The sequence below is a fragment of the Entelurus aequoreus genome, linkage group LG05 (assembly GCF_033978785.1).
Source record: "Entelurus aequoreus isolate RoL-2023_Sb linkage group LG05, RoL_Eaeq_v1.1, whole genome shotgun sequence".
Classification (NCBI taxonomy): Eukaryota; Metazoa; Chordata; class Actinopteri; order Syngnathiformes; family Syngnathidae; genus Entelurus; species Entelurus aequoreus.
This window is the reverse complement of record NC_084735.1, coordinates 4,178,272-4,203,289: the sequence shown is the minus strand read 5'-3', so window position 1 is coordinate 4,203,289 and position 25,018 is coordinate 4,178,272. Positions and strand designations below refer to the sequence as shown.

General features: G+C 34.1%; 2 protein-coding genes across 2 annotated transcripts; one reads left to right on the top strand and one right to left on the bottom strand.

The window, feature by feature from the left end:
- Positions 1–452: 452 nt before the first annotated feature.
- Positions 453–11,097, bottom strand: LOC133649555 (GATA zinc finger domain-containing protein 1-like). The gene is made up of 5 exons (XM_062046146.1): positions 10,598–11,097; positions 8,743–8,865; positions 8,607–8,666; positions 4,828–5,011; positions 453–1,018 (listed from the first exon to the last, which is right to left on the bottom strand). Exons 1-5 carry the CDS (start codon positions 10,793–10,795, stop codon positions 816–818), a joined length of 768 nt encoding a protein of 255 aa, XP_061902130.1. The 5' UTR covers positions 10,796–11,097; the 3' UTR covers positions 453–815.
- Positions 11,098–14,918: 3,821 nt separating this feature from the next.
- Positions 14,919–17,682, top strand: LOC133649554 (chromatin accessibility complex protein 1-like). Its single transcript, XM_062046145.1, has 3 exons — positions 14,919–15,164; positions 15,247–15,361; positions 17,521–17,682. Exons 1-3 carry the CDS (start codon positions 14,934–14,936, stop codon positions 17,601–17,603), a joined length of 429 nt encoding a protein of 142 aa, XP_061902129.1. The 5' UTR covers positions 14,919–14,933; the 3' UTR covers positions 17,604–17,682.
- The last annotated feature ends 7,336 nt before the right edge of the window (positions 17,683–25,018 follow it).

Sequence of the window (25,018 nt, the reverse complement as noted above, 5' to 3'; positions counted from 1 at the left end):
GTATTTGTCAACAACACACATTGTTTACTAGTAAACAAAACATTGACATGATGTATTTGTCAACAACACACATTGTTTACTAGTAAACAAAACATTGACATGATGTATTTGTCAACAACACACATTGTTTACTAGTAAACAAAACATTGACATGATGTATTTGTCAACAACACACATTGTTTACTAGTAAACAAAACATTGACATGATGTATTTGTCAACAACATACATTGTTTACTAGTAAACAAAACATTTACATGATGTATTTGTCAACAACACACATTGTTTACTAGTAAACAAAACATTTACATGATGTATTTGTCAACAACACACATTGTTTACTAGTAAACAAAACATTGACATGATGTATTTGTCAACAACACACATTGTTTACTAGTAAACAAAACATTGACATGATGTATTTGTCAACAACACACATTGTTTACTAGTAAACAAAACATTTAGATGATGTATTTGTCAACAACACACATTGTTTACTAGTAAACAAAACATTGACATGATGTATTTGTCAACAACACACATTGTTTACTAGTAAACAAAACATTTAGATGATGTATTTGTCAACAACACACATTGTTTACTAGTAAACAAAACATTTAGATGATGTATTTGTCAACAACACACATTGTTTACTAGTAAACAAAACATTTACATGATGTATTTGTCAACAACACTTTAAATCTGCAGGTCTTTGACTGCTGGGTCTGGCTGGAGCCATGAAGGTGAGACCAGGACCAGGACCAGGACCAGGAACAGGACTGTACAAAAGGTCCATGTCAGCTAGCAGGTGCTACCGCTAACTGGCCCCGCCCACAGCCTCCTTGAGGGCCAGCACAGGTGTGCTGCCAGGTGAGGGTGTGATGTGAGTCCAGATGTAGCCTCTCTCTGCCCTGCAGGCCAGTGTAGGGAAAGGTGAGCTGCGGGACCTGAAGTACTCTGAGGGGGCGTGGCATACGAAGTCCAGGTACTCCATCTTCCTGGGCAGGTCTTCTTCTGGACCTGACAACACATACTAGTATTCACTTTATGACAACACATACTAGTGTTCACTTTATGACAACACATACTAGTATTCACTTTATGACAACACATACTAGTGTTCACTTTATGACAACACATACTAGTATTCACTTTATGACAACACATACTAGTGTTCACTTTATGACAACACATACTAGTATTCACTTTATGACAACACATACTAGTGTTCACTTTATGACAACACATACTAGTATTCACTTTATGACAACACATACTAGTGTTCACTTTATGACAACACATACTAGTATTCACTTTATGACAACACATACTAGTGTTCACTTTATGACAACACATACTAGTGTTCACTTTATGACAACACATACTAGTATTCACTTTATGACAACACATACTAGTGTTCACTTTATGACAACACATACTAGTATTCACTTTATGACAACACATACTAGTGTTCACTTTATGACAACACATACTAGTATTCACTTTATGACAACACATACTAGTGTTCACTTTATGACAACACATACTAGTATTCACTTTATGACAACACATACTAGTGTTCACTTTATGACAACACATACTAGTATTCACTTTATGACAACACATACTAGTGTTCACTTTATGACAACACATACTAGTATTCACTTTATGACAACACATACTAGTGTTCACTTTATGACAACACATACTAGTATTCACTTTATGACAACACATACTAGTGTTCACTTTATGACAACACATACTAGTATTCACTTTATGACAACACATACTAGTGTTCACTTTATGACAACACATACTAGTATTCACTTTATGACAACACATACTAGTGTTCACTTTATGACAACACATACTAGTATTCACTTTATGACAACACATACTAGTGTTCACTTTATGACAACACATACTAGTGTTCACTTTATGACAACACATACTAGTATTCACTTTATGACAACACATACTGGTGTTCACTTTATGACAACACATACTAGTGTTCACTTTATGACAACACATACTAGTATTCACTTTATGACAACACATGCTTCCATACTAGTATTCACTTTATGACAACACATGCTTCCATACTAGTATTCACTTTATGACAACACATACTAGTATTCACTTTATGACAAGACATCCTTCCCTACTAGTATTCACTTTATGACAACACATCCTTCCCTACTAGTATTCACTTTATGACAACACATGCTTCCCTACTAGTATTCACTTTATGACAACACATCCTTCCCTACTAGTATTCACTTTATGACAACACATGCTTCCCTACTAGTATTCACTTTATGACAACACATGCTTCCATACTAGTATTCACTTCATGACAACACATCCTTCCCTACTAGTATTCACTTTATGACAACACATGCTTCCATACTAGCATTCACTTCATGACAACACATCCTTCCCTACTAGTATTCACTTTATGACAACACATGCTTCCATACTAGTATTCACTTTATGACAACACATCCTTCCCTACTAGTATTCACTTTATGACAACACATGCTTCCCTACTAGTATTCACTTTATGACAACACATCCTTCCCTACTAGTATTCACTTTATGACAACACATGCTTCCATACTAGTATTCACTTCATGACAACACATCCTTCCCTACTAGTATTCACTTTATGACAACACATGCTTCCATACTAGTATTCACTTTATGACAACACATCCTTCCCTACTAGTATTCACTTTATGACAACACATGCTTCCATACTAGTATTCACTTCATGACAACACATCCTTCCCTACTAGTATTCACTTTATGACAACACATGCTTCCATACTAGTATTCACTTCATGACAACACATCCTTCCCTACTAGTATTCACTTTATGACAACACATGCTTCCATACTAGTATTCACTTTATGACAACACATCCTTCCCTACTAGTATTCACTTTATGACAACACATGCTTCCATACTAGTATTCACTTCATGACAACACATCCTTCCCTACTAGTATTCACTTTATGACAACACATGCTTCCATACTAGTATTCACTTTATGACAACACATCCTTCCCTACTAGTATTCACTTTATGACAACACATGCTTCCATACTAGTATTCACTTTGACAACACATCCCTCCCTACTAGTATTCACTTTATGACAACACATGCTTCCATACTAGTATTCACTTTATGACAACACATGCTTCCATACTAGTATTCACTTTATGACAACACATGCTTCCATACTAGTATTCACTTTATGACAACACATCCTTCCCTACTAGTATTCACTTTATGACAACACATGCTTCCATACTAGTGTTCACTTTATGACAACACATCCTTCCCTACTAGTATTCACTTTATGACAACACATCCTTCCATACTAGTATTCACTTTATGACAACACATCCCTCCCTACTAGTATTCACTTTATGACAACACATGCTTCCATACTAGTATTCACTTTATGACAACACATGCTTCCATACTAGTATTCACTTTATGACAACACATGCTTCCATACTGGTATTCACTTTATGACAACACATCCCTCCCTACTAGTATTCACTTTATGACAACACATGCTTCCATACTAGTATTCACTTTATGACAACACATCCTTCCCTACTAGTATTCACTTTATGACAACACATCCCTCCCTACTAGTATTCACTTTATGACAACACATGCTTCCATACTAGTATTCACTTTATGACAACACATACTAGTGTTCACTTTATGTCAACACATGCTTCCATACTAGTATTCACTTTATGACAACACATACTAGTGTTCACTTTATGACAACACATGCTTCCATACTAGTATTCACTTTATGACAACACATCCTTCCCTACTAGTATTCACTTTATGACAACACATGCTTCCATACTAGTATTCACTTTATGACAACACATCCTTCCCTACTAGTATTCACTTTATGACAACACATACTAGTATTCACTTTATGACAACACATCCTTCCCTACTAGTATTCACTTTATGACAACACATACTAGTATTCACTTTATGACAACACATGCTTCCATACTAGTATTCACTTTATGACAACACATACTAGTGTTCACTTTATGACAACACATGCTTCCATACTAGTATTCACTTTATGACAACACATGCTTCCATACTAGTATTCACTTTATGACAACACATCCTTCCCTACTAGTATTCACTTTATGACAACACATGCTTCCATACTAGTATTCACTTTATGACAACACATGCTTCCATACTAGTATTCACTTTATGACAACACATGCTTCCATACTAGTATTCACTTTATGACAACACATACTAGTATTCACTTTATGACAACACATGCTTCCATACTAGTATTCACTTTATGACAACACATGCTTCCCTACTAGTATTCACTTTATGACAACACATGCTTCCATACTAGTATTCACTTTATGACAACACATGCTTCCATACTAGTATTCACTTTATGACAACACATGCTTCCATACTAGTATTCACTTTATGACAACACATCCTTCCCTACTAGTATTCACTTTATGACAACACATGCTTCCATACTAGTATTCACTTTATGACAACACATGCTTCCCTACTAGTATTCACTTTATGACAACACATGCTTCCATACTAGTATTCACTTTATGACAACACATGCTTCCATACTAGTATTCACTTTATGACAACACATCCTTCCCTACTAGTACTCACATTATGACAACACATGCTTCCATACTAGTACTCCTTTTATGACACTTTGTGAGAAGATGTGCCTACCAAGGATGTAGGATCCATACTAGTACTCCTTTTATGACACGTGCTCACCCAGGATGTAGGTCCCAGCATCAAAGTGGTCTTGAGGACTGGCCTGAGTGGGCAGCAGCCAGGTGAGAGCAGCACTCTTCTGGCAGTACTGGTCCTGGACAAAACCTCGGATCTGAGCAAAGTACGACTTTCCGTCCTCCTCGTCAATCACCTTGATCACGTCCCCGATCTGGTAGAACACACCCTGACACACAAACACAACACATGTGGTAGAACACACCCTGACACACAAACACAACACATGTGGTAGAACACACCCTGACACACAAACACAACACATGTGGTAGAACACACCCTGACACACAAACACAACACATGTAGTAGAACACACCCTGACACACAAACACAACACACGTGGTAGAACACACCCTGACACACAAACACAACACACGTGGTAGAACACACCCTGACACAAACACAACACATGTGGTAGAACACACCCTGACACACAACACATGTGGTAGAACACACCCTGACACACAACACATGTGGTAGAACACACCCTGACACACAACACATGTGGTAGAACACACCCTGACACACAACACATGTGGTAGAACACACCCTGACACACAACACATGTGGTAGAACACACCCTGACACACAACACATGTGGTAGAACACACCCTGACACACAAACACAACACATGTGGTAGAACACACCCTGACACACAAACACAACACATGTGGTAGAACACACCCTGACACACAAACACATGTGGTAGAACACACCCTGACACACAACACATGTGGTAGAACACACCCTGACACACAACACATGTGGTACAACACACCCTGACACACAGCACATGTGGTAGAACACACCCTGACACACAAACACAACATGTGGTAGAACACACCCTGACACACAACACATGTGGTAGAACACACCCTGACACACAAACACAACACATGTGGTAGAACACACCCTGACACACAAACACAACATGTGGTAGAACACACCCTGACACACAAACACAACACATGTGGTAGAACACACCCTGACACACAAACACAACACATGTGGTAGAACACACCCTGACACACAAACACAACATGTGGTAGAACACACCCTGACACACAAACACAACACATGTGGTAGAACACACCCTGACACACAAACACAACACATGTGGTAGAACACACCCTGACACACAAACACATGTGGTTGAACACACCCTGACACACAACACATTTGGTAGAACACACCCTGACACACAAACACAACACATGTGGTAGAACACACCCTGACACACAAACACAACACACGTGGTAGAACACACCCTGACACACAAACACAACACATGTGGTAGAACACAGCCTGACTATTCGGTCTATAACTACCTTATTGTTAATAATAACTACCTTTTTGTCTATAACTACCGTATTGTTTATTATAACTACTATTTTGTTCATAACTACCTATTGTTTATAATAACTACCTTTTTGTTCATTATAACTACCCTTTTGTTTATAACTACCTTATTGTTTATAATAACTACCTTATTGTTTATAATAACTACCTTATTGTTTCTATAACTACCTTTTGTTTATAACTATGTTTTTGTTCATAATAACTACCTTATGGTTAATTATAACTACCTTTTTGTTTATAATAACTACCTATTGTTTATAATAACTAAATTTTTGTTTATAATAGCTACCTTTTTGTTTATAACAACTACCTATTTATAATAACTAAATGTTTGTTTATAATAACTACCTTATTGTTTCTATACATACATTTTGTTTATAACTACCTCGTTTATAAAAACTACTTTTCTGTCTATAACTACCTTATTGTTTATTATAACTACCTTATTGTTTATAATAACTACCTTTTTGTTTATAACAATTAGCTGTTTGTCTATAACTACCTTATTGTTTATTATAACTACCTTTTTGTCTATAACTAGCTTGTTTAGAATAACTACCTTTTTGTTTATAAAAGCTACCTTTTTGTTTATAATAACTACATTTTTGTTTATAATTAGTAGATTTTTGTCAATAATAACTACCTTGTTGATTATAATAACTACATTTTTGTTTACAATAACTACCTTATTGTTTCTAATAACTGCATGTTTGTTTCTAATAACTACCTTATTGTTTATAATAACTACCTTATTGCTTATAATAACTACATTATTGCTTATAATAACTACATTTTTGTTTATAACAACTAGCTATTTGTCTATAACTACCTTATTCTTTATTATAACTACCTTTTTGTCTATAACTACCTTGTTTATAACTACATTTTTGTTTATAAGTACATTTTTGTCTATAAAAACTACCTTGTTGATTATAATAACTACATTTTTTATTTATAATAACATTTTTGTCTATAATAACTACCTTATTTATAATAACTACTTGTTTTTATAACTACCTTGTTTATTATAACTACCTTGTTTATAAAAAATACCTTTTTGTATACGACTACCTTATTGTTCATTTTAACTACGTTTTTGTCTATAACTACCTTATTGTTTATAATAACTACTACAAAAAAGTAGTTATTATAAACAATAAGGTTATTGTTTATAATAACTACTTTTTTGTTTATATTAACTACCTTTTTGTTTATAACTGCCATTTTGTTTATAACTACCTTTTTGTTTATAATAACTACCGTTTTGTTTCTAATAACTACTTTTTTGTTTCTAATAACTACTTTTTTGTTTATAATAACTACCGTTTTGTTTCTAATAACTACTTTTTTGTTTATAATAACTACATTTTTGTTTATAATAACTACCGTTTTGTTTATAATAACTACTTTTTTGTTTCTAATAACTACATTTTTTGTTTATAATAACTACATTTTTGTTTATAATAACTACCATTTTGTTTATAACTACTTTTTTTGTTTATAACTACTTTTTGGTTCATAATAACTACATTTTTATTTATAATAACAATTGTTTATAATAACTACCTTTTTGTTTTAAAAAAGCTACCTTTGTGTTTATAATAACTAAACTTTTGTTTATAAAACTAGCCTTAATGTTTCTAACAAGCCTTAATGTTGTTAAATAACTACCGTATTATTCCTAATAACAAGCCTTATTGTTCATAATAACTTCTTGTTTATAATAACATACTTTATTGTTTATAAAAACAAGCCTTATTGTTTATAATAAATACCCCTATTGATTTAATAACAATCCTTACTGTTTACAATAACAAGGCTTATTATTTATAATCTCAAGGCTTATTATTTATCATAACTCGGGTTAATATTTATAATATCTATGCATATTATTTATCATAACTTGGGTTATTAAGAATAATATAAATGCTTATTATTAATCCTAACTTGTGTTATTATCAACATCAATGCTTATCATGAATCATAACTTGTGTTATTATTATTAATATCAATGCTTATTATGAATCCTAACTTGTGTTATTATTATTATTATTATTAATATCAATGCTTATTATGAATCCTAACTTGTGTTATTATTATTATTATAAATGCTTATTATGAATCCTAACTTGTGTTATTATTATTAATATCAATGCTTACTATTAATCCTAACTTGTGTTATTATCAACATCAATGCTTATCATGAATCATAACTTGTTATTATTATTATTAATATCAATGCTCATTATGAATCCTAACTTGTGTTATTATTATTATTATAAATGCTTATTATGAATCCTAACTTTTGTTATTATTATTAATATCAATGCTTATCATGAACCATAACTTGTATTATTATGATTAAAATCCATGCTAATTATGAATGATAATGGGTTATTGCTACCTTATGGAAGACAGACTCTGCAGTGATGATGGTTGCTACAGATTCTGGAGCTTTGATTGGCTGCAAAGAAGCACACACAAAATGTAATAATTAATAAGCAGGTGAAAAAGTAGGAAGATAAAAATATGAAAATTACATTCTTCAATTTAAAAATGTGTCTTCTCCCTTTGCCTTTGGTGGAAACTTTCTTGTCAGACGCAGGAGTTTTGTACTTGGTGCTCCTCAGGCGAGCTGACCTTCTGTGGATCTCCTGTTTGCACTGCGGGAATATCACAGCATAGCAGGGAATATTATACCAACAGATCAATAACAGGGAATATTGTATCATATCAATAACTGTAAATATTATACCAACAGATCAATAACAGGGAATATTGTATCATATCAATAACTGTAAATATTATACCAACAGATCAATAACAGGGAATATTGTATCATATCAATAACTGTAAATATTATACCACCATATCAATAACTGTAAATATTATACCACCTTATCAATAACAGGGAACATTGTATCATCAAATCAATAACAGTAAATATGATATCACCATATCAATAACAGGGAACATTGTATCATCAAATCAATAACTGTAAATATTATATCACCATATCAATAACAGTGTACATTGTATCATCATATCAATAACTGTAAATATTATATCACCATATCAATAACAGTGTACATTGTATCATCATATCAATAACTGTAAATATTATATCACCATATCAATATCTCTAAATATTATACCACCATATCAATAAAAGGGAATATTGTATCACCATATCAATAACTGTAAATATTATATCATCATATCAATAACAGTAAATATGATATCACCATATCAATAACAGGGAACATTGTATCATCAAATCAATAACTGTAAATATTATATCATCATATCAATAACAATAAATATTATATCATCATATCAATAACTGTAAATATTATACCACCATATCAATAAAAGGGAATATTGTATCACCATATCAATAACTGTAAATATTATATAATCATATCAATAACTGTAAATATTATATCATCATATCAATAACAGGGAACATTGTATCATCAAATCAATAACTGTAAATATTATATCATATCAATAACTGTAAATATTATATCATCATATCAATAACAGGGAACATTGTGTCATCATATCAATAACTGTAAATATTATACCACCATATCAATAAAAGGGAATATGGTATCACCATATCAATAACTGTAAATATTATATCATCATATCAATAACTGTAAATATTGTATCACCATATCAATAACAGTAAATATTATATCTCAATTATAAAATCAATAATAAATCAATAATCAATAATAATAATAACCAATCAATCAATCAATGTTTATTTATATAGCCCTAAATCACAAGTGTCTCAAAGGGCTGTACGAAATAATCAATAATAAAATGACAATATCAATAATAAGAGGATAATGTCAATAATAAGATGATATCAATAATAAGAAGATAATATCAATAATAAGATGACAATATCAATAATCAATAATACGATGACAATATCAATAATAAGAAGATAATATCAATAATAAGATGACAATATCAATAATAAGATGACAATATCAATAATCAATAATAAGATGACAATATCAATAATAAGATGACAATATCAATAATCAATAATAAGATGACAATATCAATAATCAATAATAAGATGACAATATCAATAATAAGAATATATCAATAATCAATAAGATGACAATATCAATAATAGGATGACAATATCAATAATCAATAATAAGATGACAATATCAATAATCAATAATACAATGACAATATCAATAATAATAAGATAATATCAATAATCAATAAGATGACAATATCAATAATAATAAGATAATATCAATAATCAATAAGATGACAATATCAATAATAATAACATAATATCAATAATAAGATGACAATATCAATAATAATAAGATAATATGAATAATAAGATGATCATCCTGGCACCTGCTTCATGGCGGGGCTGCCTGCGGACCCACTGGAGGCTCCAGCAGAGGCCGCGGAGGTGAAGGAAGTTCCTGCGGCCACGAAGCTGCTCTTCACCGCGCAGTTGTTGCACAAGATGTCGCCCTGGCTGCCTTTCTTCCACATGGACGAAGAGTTGCTCTTGCACTGCGAGCAGCTCGGCTTCAGACCCAGCGGCATGACGATGAACAATATTAGTAGTATTATTATTATGATGAATATTATCTTATCAGTCTTCTCTTGTCTCGCTTTCTTCACGCCAGCGAAGCTTAGTAATAGAATTATTATGATGAATATTATCTTTAGGACGCAAACAAGTCCTTAAGTCTCGCTTTATTCACGCCAGCGAAGGTTAGTAATATAATTATTATGATGAATATTATCTTTAGGACACAAAAAAGTCCTTCAGTCTGGCTTTCTTCACGCCATTAAAGGTTAGCCGCCATTGCTAAAATAACAACACTTTTCTTCTTCTGCTGTTTTCGCTCATCGAGGCTCTGCTGCCCCCTGCTGCATTGGAGGCGGAAGCAACCGATTGGATTTTAAAGTAGAATCGATATAAATACCGAGAGATCGTCGCAGAAAATCATAGAAGTGCCTCTCTGGACAGCATTATGATTTATATTAGGGTTATTGATAACCTATAATCGATAAACCACAAAGGCAAAGTGGGAGTGTTTTGTGTCCCTGACGGCGTACCGTAGATTGCTCTCTTAAAATGGCGGGCAGTATACGCATGCGTATTACGATCATGGCTACACCGCCGTTTGTTTATGCTGTAAATTGTTTAAAATAATTAAAAATAAAAATAAATGTCTCACGGATAACAATTGAAATGTCTCCAATAAAGACAATAATTTCAGGGTTTCTAGTATTCTATTTTATTTTTTTCATTTTATGAATTTGGGGTCAACGGTCAGAATTTGACTTGTATGTATGAACAATTTAGCTTGCGACTTAACAATATTAATAATAATTTCTAGGTTGCTATCTTTCATAAATATACCAAATGTAATTTCTTCTATCGCTATAGACTTAGACAAACTTTAATGATCCACAAGGGAATTTTTCCTGACAACAACAAATGTACAATATCCCATAACCACAACAAATGCACAATATCCCATAACAACAACAAATGCACAATATCACATTACAACAACAAATGCACAGTATCGCATTACAACAACAAATGCACAGTATCGCATTACAACAACAAATGCACAGTATCGCATTACAACAACAAACAGTTGTCAAACACAATGTTACAATTCACACTGCACTTTCATTTATGAACACAAAAAAAAAATACAATGCAACAAATTTAATTAAATTAAATTAGAATTTAAAAACATAAATATTTATTTATGTGTATTTATCTTGTTACTGTATCACGTTGTACAATTAAATAACGGTAACAACAGTGAACACTGGATCAATAATACTGCATCAATGACAGTTAACACTACATTCAAATATTGTATCAATAATCCTAAACACTATAATTAATAACAGTAAACACGGCATTAGAAATATTGCGTCAATAATTGTAAACATTATATTAGAAATATTGTATCATTATCAGTATCATTATCAAAAACAGTTAATATTATACTACAAATATTGTATCAATAACAGTAAACATTATATTATAAATATTGTATCGATAACAGTAACCATTATATTATAAATATTGTATCGTTAACAGTAAACATTATATTATAAATATTGTATCAATAATAGTGGATATTATATTAGAAATATTGTATCGATAAGTTAACAATTTATTAGAAATATTGTATCAATAACAGTAAATATTATATTAGGAATATTGTATCAATAACAGTAAATATTATATTACAAATATTGTATCAAAAACAGTAAATATCATATTACAAATATTGTATCAATAACAGTAAATATCATATTAGAAATATTGTATCAATAACAGTTATTGTTATGTTATAAATATGGCATAAATAACTGTATATATTATATTAGAAATATTGCATCAATGTGAGTAAATATATTATAAATATTGTATCAATAACAGTCAACAGTATATTAGAAATACTGTATCAATAAAAGTAAATATTATAATAAAAATATGGTATCAATAACAGTTAACAATATATTACAGAAATTGTGTCAATAATAGTAAATATTATATTAGAAATGTTGTACGAATAACAGATACATTATAAGGAAATATTGTATCAATAAAATAAATATTATAATACAAATATGGTATCAATAACAGTTAACAATATATTACAGAAATTGTGTCAATAATAGTAAATATTATATTAGAAATGTTGTACGAATAACAGATACATTATATGGAAATATTGTATCAATAAAAGTAAATATAATAAAAATATGTTATCAATAACAGTTAACAATATATTACAGAAATTGTGTCAATAATAGTAAATATTATATTAGAAATGTTGTACGAATAACAGATACATTATATGGAAATATTGTATCAATACAATTAAATATTATAATACAAATATTGTATCAATAACATTAAATACAATAATGAATTAAGTTATCTTCTTCCCACTCCGTTACAGGCAAAACTGGACAATCATGCATTACATTACCTTTTGGACTATATTAATTTATATTATTATGTGTTGTCAACTATTACTTTTTTTTCATGTCATTGCCTGAAATAAAAAAATAAATGAAATACAGTATCAGAAAAATATTGTATCAATAACAGGCCTTAAATGAATCCACAATGCAACACAATGATGTAATTCAGTTTAAAAAAAAACATGTATATACATGTATTTATGTTGTTACTGTTTGTTTATAATTAGTAGATTTTTTGTCAATAATAACTACCTTGTTGATTATAATAACTACATTTTTGTTTACAATAACTACCTTATTGTTTCTAATAACTGCATGTTTGTTTCTAATAACTACCTTATTGTTTATAATAACTACCTTATTGCTTATAATAACTACATTTTTGTTTATAACAACTAGCTATTTGTCTGTAACTACCTTATTCTTTATTATAACTACCTTTTTGTCTATAACTACCTTGTTTATAACTACATTTTTGTTTATAATAAATACATTTTTGTCTATAAAAACTACCTTGTTGATTATAATAACTACATTTTTTATTTATAATAACATTTTTGTCTATAATAACTACCTTATTTATAATAACTACTTGTTTTTATAACTACCTTGTTTATTATAACTACCTTTTTATTATAACTACCTTGTTTATAAAAACTACCTTTTTGTATACGACTACCTTATTGTTCATTTTAACTACGTTTTTGTCTATAACTACCTTATTGTTTATAATAACTACTTTTTTGTTTATATTAACTACCTTTTTGTTTAAAACTGCCATTTTGTTTATAACTACCTTTTTGTTTATAATAACTACCGTTTTGTTTATAATAACTACTTTTTTGTTTCTAATAACTACTTTTTTGTTTCTAATAACTACTTTTTTGTTTATAATAACTACCGTTTTGTTATAATAACTACTTTTTTGTTTATAATAACTACCTTTTTTGTTTATAATAACTACATTTTTGTTTATAACTACCATTTTGTTTGTAACTACTTTTTTGTTTATAATAACTACTTTTTTGTTCATAATAACTACATTTTTGTTTATAATAACAATTGTTTATAATAACTACCTTTTTGTTTTAAAAAAGCTGCCTTTGTGTTTATAATAACTAAACTTTTGTTTATAAAACTAGCCTTAATGTTGTTAAATAACTACCGTATTATTCCTAATAACAAGCCTTATTGTTCATAATAACTTCTTGTCTATAATAACATACTTTATTGTTTATAAAAACAAGCCTTATTGTTTATAATAAATACCCCTATTGATTTAATAACAAGCCTTATTGTTTACAATAACAAGGCTTATTATTTATAATCTCAAGGTTTATATTTATATCTCGGGTTAATATTTATAATATCTATGCATATTATTTATCATAACTTGGGTTATTAAGAATAATATAAATGCTTATTATTTATCATAACTTGGGTTATTATGTATAATATAAATTATTATTATTAATCATAATTTGGGTTATTATTCATATCAATGCTTATTATTAATCATAACTTGGATTAGTATTAATAATTCTAATGCTTATTATTAATCATAACCTGGTTATGATTAATATATCAATGCTTATTATTAATGAATCATAACTTGTACAATTCTATTAATAATTAATACCACTTTGTTGTTTCCGGCGAGAGCAGTTCCACTCCACTCCAGCAGGGGGGCGCTGAGCCAACGCAATGAGCGAATATGTGCATGTTTGCCAGGAGAAGAAAGCTTCAGTCCGGCTTGAAAACAACCGTGTCGAAGCTCGCCAGCGCGGTGCAAATGTCGAAAAGGAGCCAGCACAAAGACGATGGGACGCCGGGGAGCAAGAAGAACATTTCCCTCCCCGTTTCTAGAGTGAGGCTCATCATGAAGAGCTCGCCGGATGTGTCCAACATTAACCAGGACGCGCTCTTCCTCACCACCAAGGCGACGGTAAGCAAGCTGGCCGTTGTTGTGGTCGTGCGGGAGGAAGTTGGGCGCTTTCAAAATAAAAACCCGGAACTCGTCATCGCAGGAGCTGTTTGTGCAGCATTTGGCGCTGAGCTCGTTGAACCAGCAAAACAACAGCTTGACTTACAGCGACCTCGCTAACACCGCAGAGGAGACGGAAACACTACAATTTCTCACAGGTGACATTTTCATTCATTTTCTGCACTTTTGTTTGAAATTGTACTTTTTTCCCCCGTGCATAGCTTGCGCCCACATGTAGCACGTACTTTGAGTGTCTAGAAAAGCGCTATATAAATCTAATCCATTATTATTATTATTATTATTATTATTATTATTATTACTGTAGCAAAGACCCGCCTTAAATACTAGCATGTTAGCATTAACATGTTAGCTGTTAACATGTTAGGGGTTAGCATTTGAACACTAGCATGTTAGGGGTTAGCATTTTAACGTTAGCATTAGCATGTTAGCTGTTAGCATGTTAGGGGTTAGCATTTTAACACTAGCATGTTGGGGGTTGACATTTTAACACTAGCATGTTAGCATTAACATGTTAGCTGTTAACATGTTAGGGGTTAGCATTTTAACACTAGCATGTTAAGGGTTACCATTTTAACACTAGCATGTTAGGGGTTAGCATTTTAACGTTAGCATTAGCATGTTAGCTGTTAGCATGTTAGGGGTTAGCATTTTAACACTAGCATGTTGGGGGTTGGCATTTTGACACTAGCATGTTAGCATTAACATGTTAGCTGTTAACATGTTAGGGGTTAGCATTTTAACACTAGCATGTTATTAGTTACCATTTTAACACTAGCATGTTAGGGGTTAGCATTTTAACGTTAGCATTAGCATGTTAGCTGTTAGCATGTTAAGGGTTAGCATTTTAACACTAGCATGTTGGGGGTTGGCATTTTGACACTAGCATGTTAGCATTGACATGTTAGCTGTTAACATGTTAGGGGTTAGCATTTTAACACTAGCATGTTATGGGTTACCATTTTAACACTAGCATGTTAGGGGTTAGCATTTTAATGTTAGCATTAGCATGTTAGCTGTTAGCATGTTAGGGGTTAGCATTTTAACACTAGCATGTTGGGGGTTGGCATTTTGACACTAGCATGTTAGCATTAACATGTTAGCTGTTAACATGTTAGGGGTTAGCATTTTAACACTAGCATGTTATGGGTTACCATTTTAACACTAGCATGTTAGGGGTTAGCATTTTAATGTTAGCATTAGCATGTTAGCTGTTAGCATGTTAGGGGTTAGCATTTTAACACTAGCATGTTGGGGGTTGGCATTTTAACACTAGCATGTTAGCATTAACATGTTAGCTGTTAACATGTTAGGGGTTAGCATTTTAACACTAGCATGTTAAGGGTTACCATTTTAACACTAGCATGTTAGGGGTTAGCATTTTAACACTAGCATGTTAGGGGTTAGCATTTTAACGTTAGCATTAGCATGTAGCTGTTGGCATGTTAGGGGTTAGCATTTTAACATTAGCATGTTAGGGGTTAGCATTTTAACTCTAGCATGTTAGCGGTGAGCATGTTAGCAATATCATGTTAGCGGTTAGCATGTTAGCAGTAACATTTTAGTTGTTAGCATGTTAGCACTAATATGTTAGAGGTTAGCATATTACCACCAGTATGTTAGCGGTTAGCATGTTACCACCAGCATATTAGCGGTTAGCATGTTAGCGATTTGCATGTTAGCAGTTAGCATGTTAGCGTTTAGCATGTTAACACCATCATCTTAGTTGTTAGCACTAGTATGTTAGAGGTTAGCATGTTTGCGGATAGCATGTTACCACCAGCATGTTAGCAGTTAGCATGTTAGCGGTTTGCATGTTAGCAGTTAGCATGTTAGCGTTTAGCATGTTAGCTTTAGCATCTTAGTTGTTAGCATGTGAGTACTGTTATGTTAGAAGTTAGCATGTTACCACCAGCATGTTAGCAGTTAGCATGTTAACACCAGCATGTTAGCGGTTAGCTTGTTAGCAGTTAGCATGTTAGCGGTTAGCATTCTAGCATTTTAGCCTTTAGCATGTTAGCATTTATCTTGTTAGCAGTTAGCATGTTAACATTAGCATGTTAGCGGTTAGCTGGTTAGCACTAGTACTACATTAGTACCGCGGTACTAATGAATCAAAAACGGTACTATACTGCTACTATGTATGTGTAACATTTGTATCGTGTCCTGATTGTCATTGTAGTTTTACTTTAACTTTTTTATGTTGATTAATGCATTTTATTCCGCTTTGTGTATTTGTTGTCCTCTATATTGTTAGCATGCTGCACGTTTCAGCTTAAAATGTTTTTTTTCCTGGCAGATATTCTTCCGAAGAAGATCCTGGCCCGTGATTACCTCAAGTCTTTGGAGGACATGCAGGACCAGGAAGAAGCAGACCTGTGAAGCAAACATCACTTTGCTTTTGTCCTTCAAAGCTTTTAAAATGACTTTATGCTTTCATGCTAACATGCTAACAGCTAAAATGCTGGTGTTAACATGCTAACAGCTAACATGCTGGCGTTGGCATGCTAACTGCTAACATGCTAATGCTAATATGCTAACATGCTAGTACTCACAGCTAACATATTAGTGCTAAACTGCTAAGCGCTAACATACTAGTGTTAACATGCCAACAGCTAACATGTTGGTCTAAACATGCTAACCACTAACATGCTAATGCTAACATGTTAACCACTAACATACTAATGATAGCATGCTAACAGCTAACATTCTAACATCTTACATGCTAGTGCTAACATGCTAACAGATAGCATGTTCATGCTAACAGTTGACTATCTGTTAGCACTAGCATGTAAGATGTTAGAATGTTAGCTGTTAGCATGCTATCATTAGCATGTTAGTGGTTAACATGTTAGCATTAGCATGTTAGTGGTTAGCATGTTTAGACCAACATGTTAGCTGTTGGCATGTTAACACTAGTAGAGTACTATCATGTTAGCAGTTAGCATGTTAGCTGTTAGCATGTGAGCACTAGTATGTCAACTGTTAGCATGAACATGCTATCTGTTAGCATGTTAGCACTAGCATGTAAGATGTTAGAATGTTAGCTGTTAGCATGCTATCATTAGTATGTTAGTGGTTAACATGTTAGCATTAGCATGTTAGTGGTTAGCATGTTTAGACCAACATGTTAGCTGTTGGCATGTTAACACTAGTATGTTAGCGCTTAGCAGTTTAGCACTAATATGTTAGCTGTGAGTACTAGCATGTTAGCATATTAGCATTAGCATGTTAGCAGTTAGCATGCCAACGCCAGCATGTTAGCTGTTAGCATGTTAACACCAGCATTTTAGCTGTTAGCATGTTAGCATGAAAGCAAAACAAACAACTTTGCATCTTCAAAGATTGTGTGCATTGGTGTTAAATAGATGTAAACAATTGAAAAAGCGTTTTATTGGCTGTAAAATATCAAAGTTATATTTTCCCACGTCTTACTTCCTGTTATGTTGCTGATTAAACGTTTCCCAACATGCCTTTTTTATTATATTTATTTATATTATATTTATATTTATTTATGTTGTATTTATTTATGTTATATTTATTTATGTTATATTAATATTATATTTATATTTATTTATATTATATTTATATTTATGTTATATTTATATTTATTTATGTTATATTTATATTTATTTATGTTATATTAATATTATATTTATATTATATTTATTTATGTTATATTTATTTATGTTATATTAATATTATATTTATATTTATTTATATTATATTTATATTTATGTTATATTTATATTTATTTATGTTATATTTATATTTATTTATGTTATATTTATTTATGTTATATTTATTTATGTTATATTAATATTATATTTATATTTATTTATATTATATTTATATTATATTTATGTTGTATTTATTTATGTTATATTTATTTATGTTACATTAATATTATATTTATGTTATATTTATATTTATTTATGTTATATTTATATTTATTCATGTTATATTTATTTATGTTATATTTATTTATGTTATATTAATTTTATATTTATGTTATATTTATATTTATTTATGTTATATTTATATTTATTTATGTTATATTTATATTCATGCTAGTCACACACTTCATGCTTTACAAGGTTTATTGTGCTACTCAGGCTGGACAATATTCCTACTAAGGGGAGAGGGGCAATCTGAGCGCTGGTGAGGTCCCCGCAGGAGGAGGTTGTGGACCCTGTGAGGTCACCGCAGGAGGAGGTTGTGGACCCTGTGAGGTCACCGCAGGAGGAGGTTGTGGACCCTGTGAGGTCCCCGCAGGAGGAGGTTGTGGACCCTGTGAGGTCACCGCAGGAGGAGGTTGTGGATCCTGTGAGGTCACCGCAGGAGGAGGTTGTGGACCCTGTGAGGTCACCGCAGGAGGAGGTTGTGGATCCTGATCTGCATGGCGACCAGACTCTCCTCCAGCGTGGACAAGTTCCTCTCCAGGGCAGCGGCAGTGAGCCGGCGGGCGCGTCCTGCTGTCCTGGTGTCGGCCATCTTGTCCTTCATGCTGTGTGGGCGGGGCACATGTCACATGATACAACTCTCTTTACCTTTCCATACGATACTGATATTGATATCAGCAGGAATCCGTCATACCTGTATTATTATTTAGTAGTTGTGTGGAACTTTGATGGAGTGAAATGAGTCAAACAGAGGAGAACATTTATTATTAACCAGGTGTAATGTTGTCTTTAAGTTGAAGTGGAGTGGTCATTGTTTTTTGTGGCCACTTGCAGACTTTGTACGTGTAAGTAATATCAAACTAATTATCTGATACTTGTTTATATTCTTCAATGATTATTACCTTACTGAAATTGTGTGTTTATTGGAGGACATTTAGATGTAAACCTGCTGTCCACTCTGCTTGTATCGCACATGATATCACACACAAGTAAACACTCTGCAGGACTGCTTGTATCGCACATGATATCACACACAAGTAAACACTCTGCAGGACTGCTTGTATTGCACATGATATCACACAAAGTAAACACTCTGCAGGACTGCTTGTATTGCACATGATATCACACACAAGTAAACACGCTGCAGGACTACTTGTATCGCACATGATATCACATACAAGTAACCGCACTGCAGGACTGCTTGTATTGCACATGATATCACACACAAAGTAAACACTCTGCAGGACTGCTTGTATTGCACATGATATCACACACAAAGTAACCGCACTGCAGGACTGCTTGTATCGCACATGATATCATATCACACACAAAGTAAACACTCTGCAGGACTGCTTGTATTGCACATGATATCACACACAAAGTAAACACTCTGCAGGACTGCTTGTATTGCACATGATATCACACACAAAGTAACTGCACTGCAGGACTGCTTCAATCAATCAATCAATCAATGTTTATTTATATAGCCCTAAATCACAAGTGTCTCAAAGGGCTGTACAAGCCACAACGACATCCTCGGTACAGAGCCCACATACGGGCAAGGAAAAACTCACCCCAGTGGGACGTCGGTGAATGACTATGAGAAACCTTGGAGAGGACCGCATATGTGGGTAACCCCCCCCCCCCCCCCCCCTCTAGGGGAGACCGAAAGCAACGGATGTCGAGTGGGTCTGACATAACATTGTGAAAGTCCAGTCCACAGTGGATCCAACACATCAGCGGGAGTCCAGTCCACAGTGGGGCCAGCAGGAAACCGTCCCGAGCGGAGACGGGTCAGCAGCGCAGAGATGTCCCCAACCGATGCACAGGCTAGTGGTCCACCCGGGGTCCCGACTCTGGACAGCCAGCACTTCATCCATGGCCACCGGACCTATGCAACTCCCCCTCGCAAGGGACAGGGGAGAAGAGGAGAGAAGAAAAGAAACGGCAGATCAACTGGTCTAAAAAAGGGGGGTCTATTTAAAGGCTAGAGTATACAAATGAGTTTTAAGATGGGACTTAAATGCTTCTACTGAGGTAGCATCTCTAACTGTTACCGGGAGGGCATTCCAGAGTACTGGAGCCCGAATAGAAAACGCTCTATAGCCCGCAGACTTTTTTTTGGCTCTGGGAATCACTAATAAGCCGGAGTTCTTTGAACGCAGATTTCTTGTCGGGACATATGGTACAATACAATCGGCGAGATAGGCTGGAGCTAAACCGTGTAATATTTTATACGTAAGTAGTAAAACCTTAAAGTCGCATCTTAAGTGCACAGGAAGCCAGTGCAAGTGAGCCAGTATAGGTATATATATATATATATATGTATATAAAGGTATATACAGTATAGGCGTAATATGATCAAACTTTCTTGTTTTTGTCAAAAGCCTTGCAGCCGCATTTTGTACCAACTGTCATCTTTTAATGCTAGACATAGGGAGGCCCGAAAATAATACGTTACAGTAATCGAGACGAGACGTAACGAACGCATGAATAATGATCTCAGCGTCGCTAGTGGACAAGATGGAACGAATTTTAGCGATATTACGTAGATGAAAGAAGGCCGTTTTAGTAACACTCTTAATGTGTGACTCAAACGAGAGAGTTGGGTCGAAGATAATACCCAGATTCTTTACCGAGTCGCCTTGTTTAATTGTTTGGTTGTCAAATGTTAAGGTGGTATTATTAAATAGATGTTGGTGTTGAGCAGGACCGATAATCAGCATTTCCGTTTTCTTAGCGTTGAGTTGCAAAAAGTTAGCGGACATCCATTGTTTAATTTCATTAAGACACGCCTCCAGCTTGTATCGCACATTATATCACACACAAAGTAACTGCACTGCAAGACTGCTTGTATTGCACATGATATCACACACAAAGTAACCGCACTGCAGGACTGCTTGTATCGCACATGATATCACACACAAAGTAAACACTCTGCAGGACTGCTTGTATTGCACATGATATCACACACAAAGTAACCGCACTGCAGGACTGCTTGTATCGCACATGATATCACCCACAAAGTAACCGCACTGCAGGACTGCTTATATTGCACATGATATCACACACAAAGTAACTGCACTGCAGGACTGCTTGTATCGCACATTATATCACACACAAAGTAACTGCACTGCAAGACTGCTTGTATTGCACATGATATCACACACAAAGTAACCGCACTGCAGGACTGCTTGTATCGCACATGATATCACACACAAAGTAAACACTCTGCAGGACTGCTTGTATTGCACATGATATCACACACAAAGTAACCGCACTGCAGGACTGCTTGTATCGCACATGATATCACATACAAGTAACCGCACTGCAGGACTGCTTGTATTGCACATGATATCACACACAAATTAACCGCACTGCAGGACTGCTTGTATTGCACATGATATCACACAAAGTAACCGCACTGCAGGACTGCTTGTATCACACATGATATCATATCACACACAAAGTAAACACTCTGCAGGACTTCTTGTATCGCACATGATATCACACACAAGTAAACACTCTGCAGGACTGCTTGTATCGCACATGATATCACACACAAAGTAACCGCACTGCAGGACTGCTTGTATCGCACATGATATCACACATAAAGTAACCGCACTGCAGGACTGCTTGTATTGCACATGATATCACCCACAAAGTAACCGCATTGCAGGACTGCTTGTATCGCACATGATATCACACACAAAGTAACCGCACTGCAGGACTGCTTGTATCGCACATGATATCACACACAAAGTAACCGCACTGCAGAACTGCTTGTATCACACATGATATCACACACAAGTAAACCCTCTGCAGGACTACTTGTATCGCACATGATATCACACACAAGTAAACACTATGCAGGACTGCTTGTATTGCACATGATATCACATACAAGTAACCGCACTGCAGGACTGCTTGTATTGCACATGATATCACACACAAAGTAAACACTCTGCAGGACTGCTTGTATCGCACATGATATCACACACAAAGTAACTGCACTGCAGGACTGCTTGTATCGCACATGATATCACACACAAAGTAGCCGCACTGCAGGACTGCTTGTATTGCACATGATATCACACACAAGTAACCGCACTGCAGGACTGCTTGTATTGCACATGATATCACACACAAGTAACCGCACTGCAGGACTGCTTGTATTGCACATGATATCACACACAAAGTAACCGCACTGCAGGACTGCTGGTATCGCACATGATATCACACACAAAGTAACCGCACTGCAGGACTGCTTGTATCACACATGATATCACACACAAGTAAACCCTCTGCAGGACTACTTGTATCGCACATGATATCACACACAAGTAAACACTGTGCAGAACTGCTTCTATTGCACATGATATCACACACAAAGTAACCGCACTGCAGGACTGCTTGTATTGCACATGATATCACACACAAAGTAACCGCACTGCAGGACTGCTTGTATCACACATGATATCACACACAAGTAAACCCTCTGCAGGACTACTTGTATCGCACATGATATCACACACAAGTAAACACTGTGCAAAACTGCTTGTATTGCACATGATACCACACACAAAGTAACCGCACTGCAGGACTGCTTGTATCACACATGATATCACACACAAAGTAAACACTCTGCAGGACTGCTTGTATCACACATGATATCACACACAAGTAAACCCTCTGCAGGACTACTTGTATCGCACATGATATCACATACATGTAACCGCACTGCAGGACTGCTTGTATCGCACATGATATCACACCCAAAGTAACCGCACTGCAGGACTGCTTGTATCGCACATGATATCACAGACAGTATCTCACCTGGTCAGGAACCCTCGCTCCGTGCCGTCTCTCCTCTGGTCTCCCAGAGAGACAAAGACCTGGTCCATCTTGTCCATGGCCTCCAAAGCAGTCTGGTGCTCGGTGACGATGGCGCTGACTTCCTCCCTGGCCTGCAGGCCCTGGTCCACGTCGCCGGAGGAGACCAGGGCCTGCAGGGCGACCATGTTCTGCAGGACCAGCAGGCGGGACTTGGCCAGGTCTTCTGGACCGGCCATGTTGTCCCAGCAGGTCTGGGAGGTGGACGGCAGCAGGAAGTGTTGAGTACAGTGGGGGGGTGGTGCCACCTGGGGGCTGTCTGCGTGTGGGGGGGACCACCCTGAACCCCAACCAGCGTCCCAGTCCTCCTGGTCCACTTGTCCAGGGACCTCCAGGTCCAAAGACCAGGTCACAACAGGGAAGCAGAAGGTCAGCAGGAACCAGCTCCAACTTAGCATCTTCTCTGTCACACACACACACACACACACACACACACACACACACACACATACACACACACACACACACACACACACACACACACACACACACACACACACACACACACACACACACACACACACATACACACTTCTTTTACTATTTTTTAGCATTTACTATTTTACTATATTTATTTACTATTATATTTTCTATTACTATTTATTTACTTTTATATTATACTATTACTATTTATTTACTATTATAGTATTTACGATAATATTATTTATCTACTATTACGTTATTAACATGAGTATTTATTTAGTATTATACTATTAATATATTAATTATACTATTTATTTAATATTATACTATTAATGTATTATTTTAATATATATTTAGTATTATACTATTAATATATTATTAATTATACTATTTATTTAGTATTATACTATTAATTTATTATTTATTATACTATTTATTTAGCATTATACTATTAATGTATTATTTATTATACTATTTATTTAGTATTATACTATTAATGTATTATTATATTTATTTAGTATTATACTATTAATGTATTATTTTTAAATTTATTTAGTATTATACTATTAATATATTATT

Bases quoted from the DNA above. Each gene is read 5' to 3' on its own strand.
- LOC133649555 (XM_062046146.1), bottom strand. From the start codon at position 10,795: ATGCCGCTGGGTCTGAAGCCGAGCTGCTCGCAGTGCAAGAGCAACTCT. The intron at 8,866-10,597 runs GTGCCAGGATGA...ATATTCCCGCAG, and splicing joins GCAGCCCCGCCATGAAGCAG to TGCAAACAGGAGATCCACAG. The intron at 1,019-4,827 runs GTGAGCACGTGT...ATGTGTTGTCAG, and splicing joins TGCTGGGACCTACATCCTGG to GTCCAGAAGAAGACCTGCCC.
- LOC133649554 (XM_062046145.1), top strand. From the start codon at position 14,934: ATGTGCATGTTTGCCAGGAGAAGAAAGCTTCAGTCCGGCTTGAAAACA. The intron at 15,165-15,246 runs GTAAGCAAGCTG...TCGTCATCGCAG, and splicing joins TCCTCACCACCAAGGCGACG to GAGCTGTTTGTGCAGCATTT. The intron at 15,362-17,520 runs GTGACATTTTCA...TTTTCCTGGCAG, and splicing joins AACACTACAATTTCTCACAG to ATATTCTTCCGAAGAAGATC.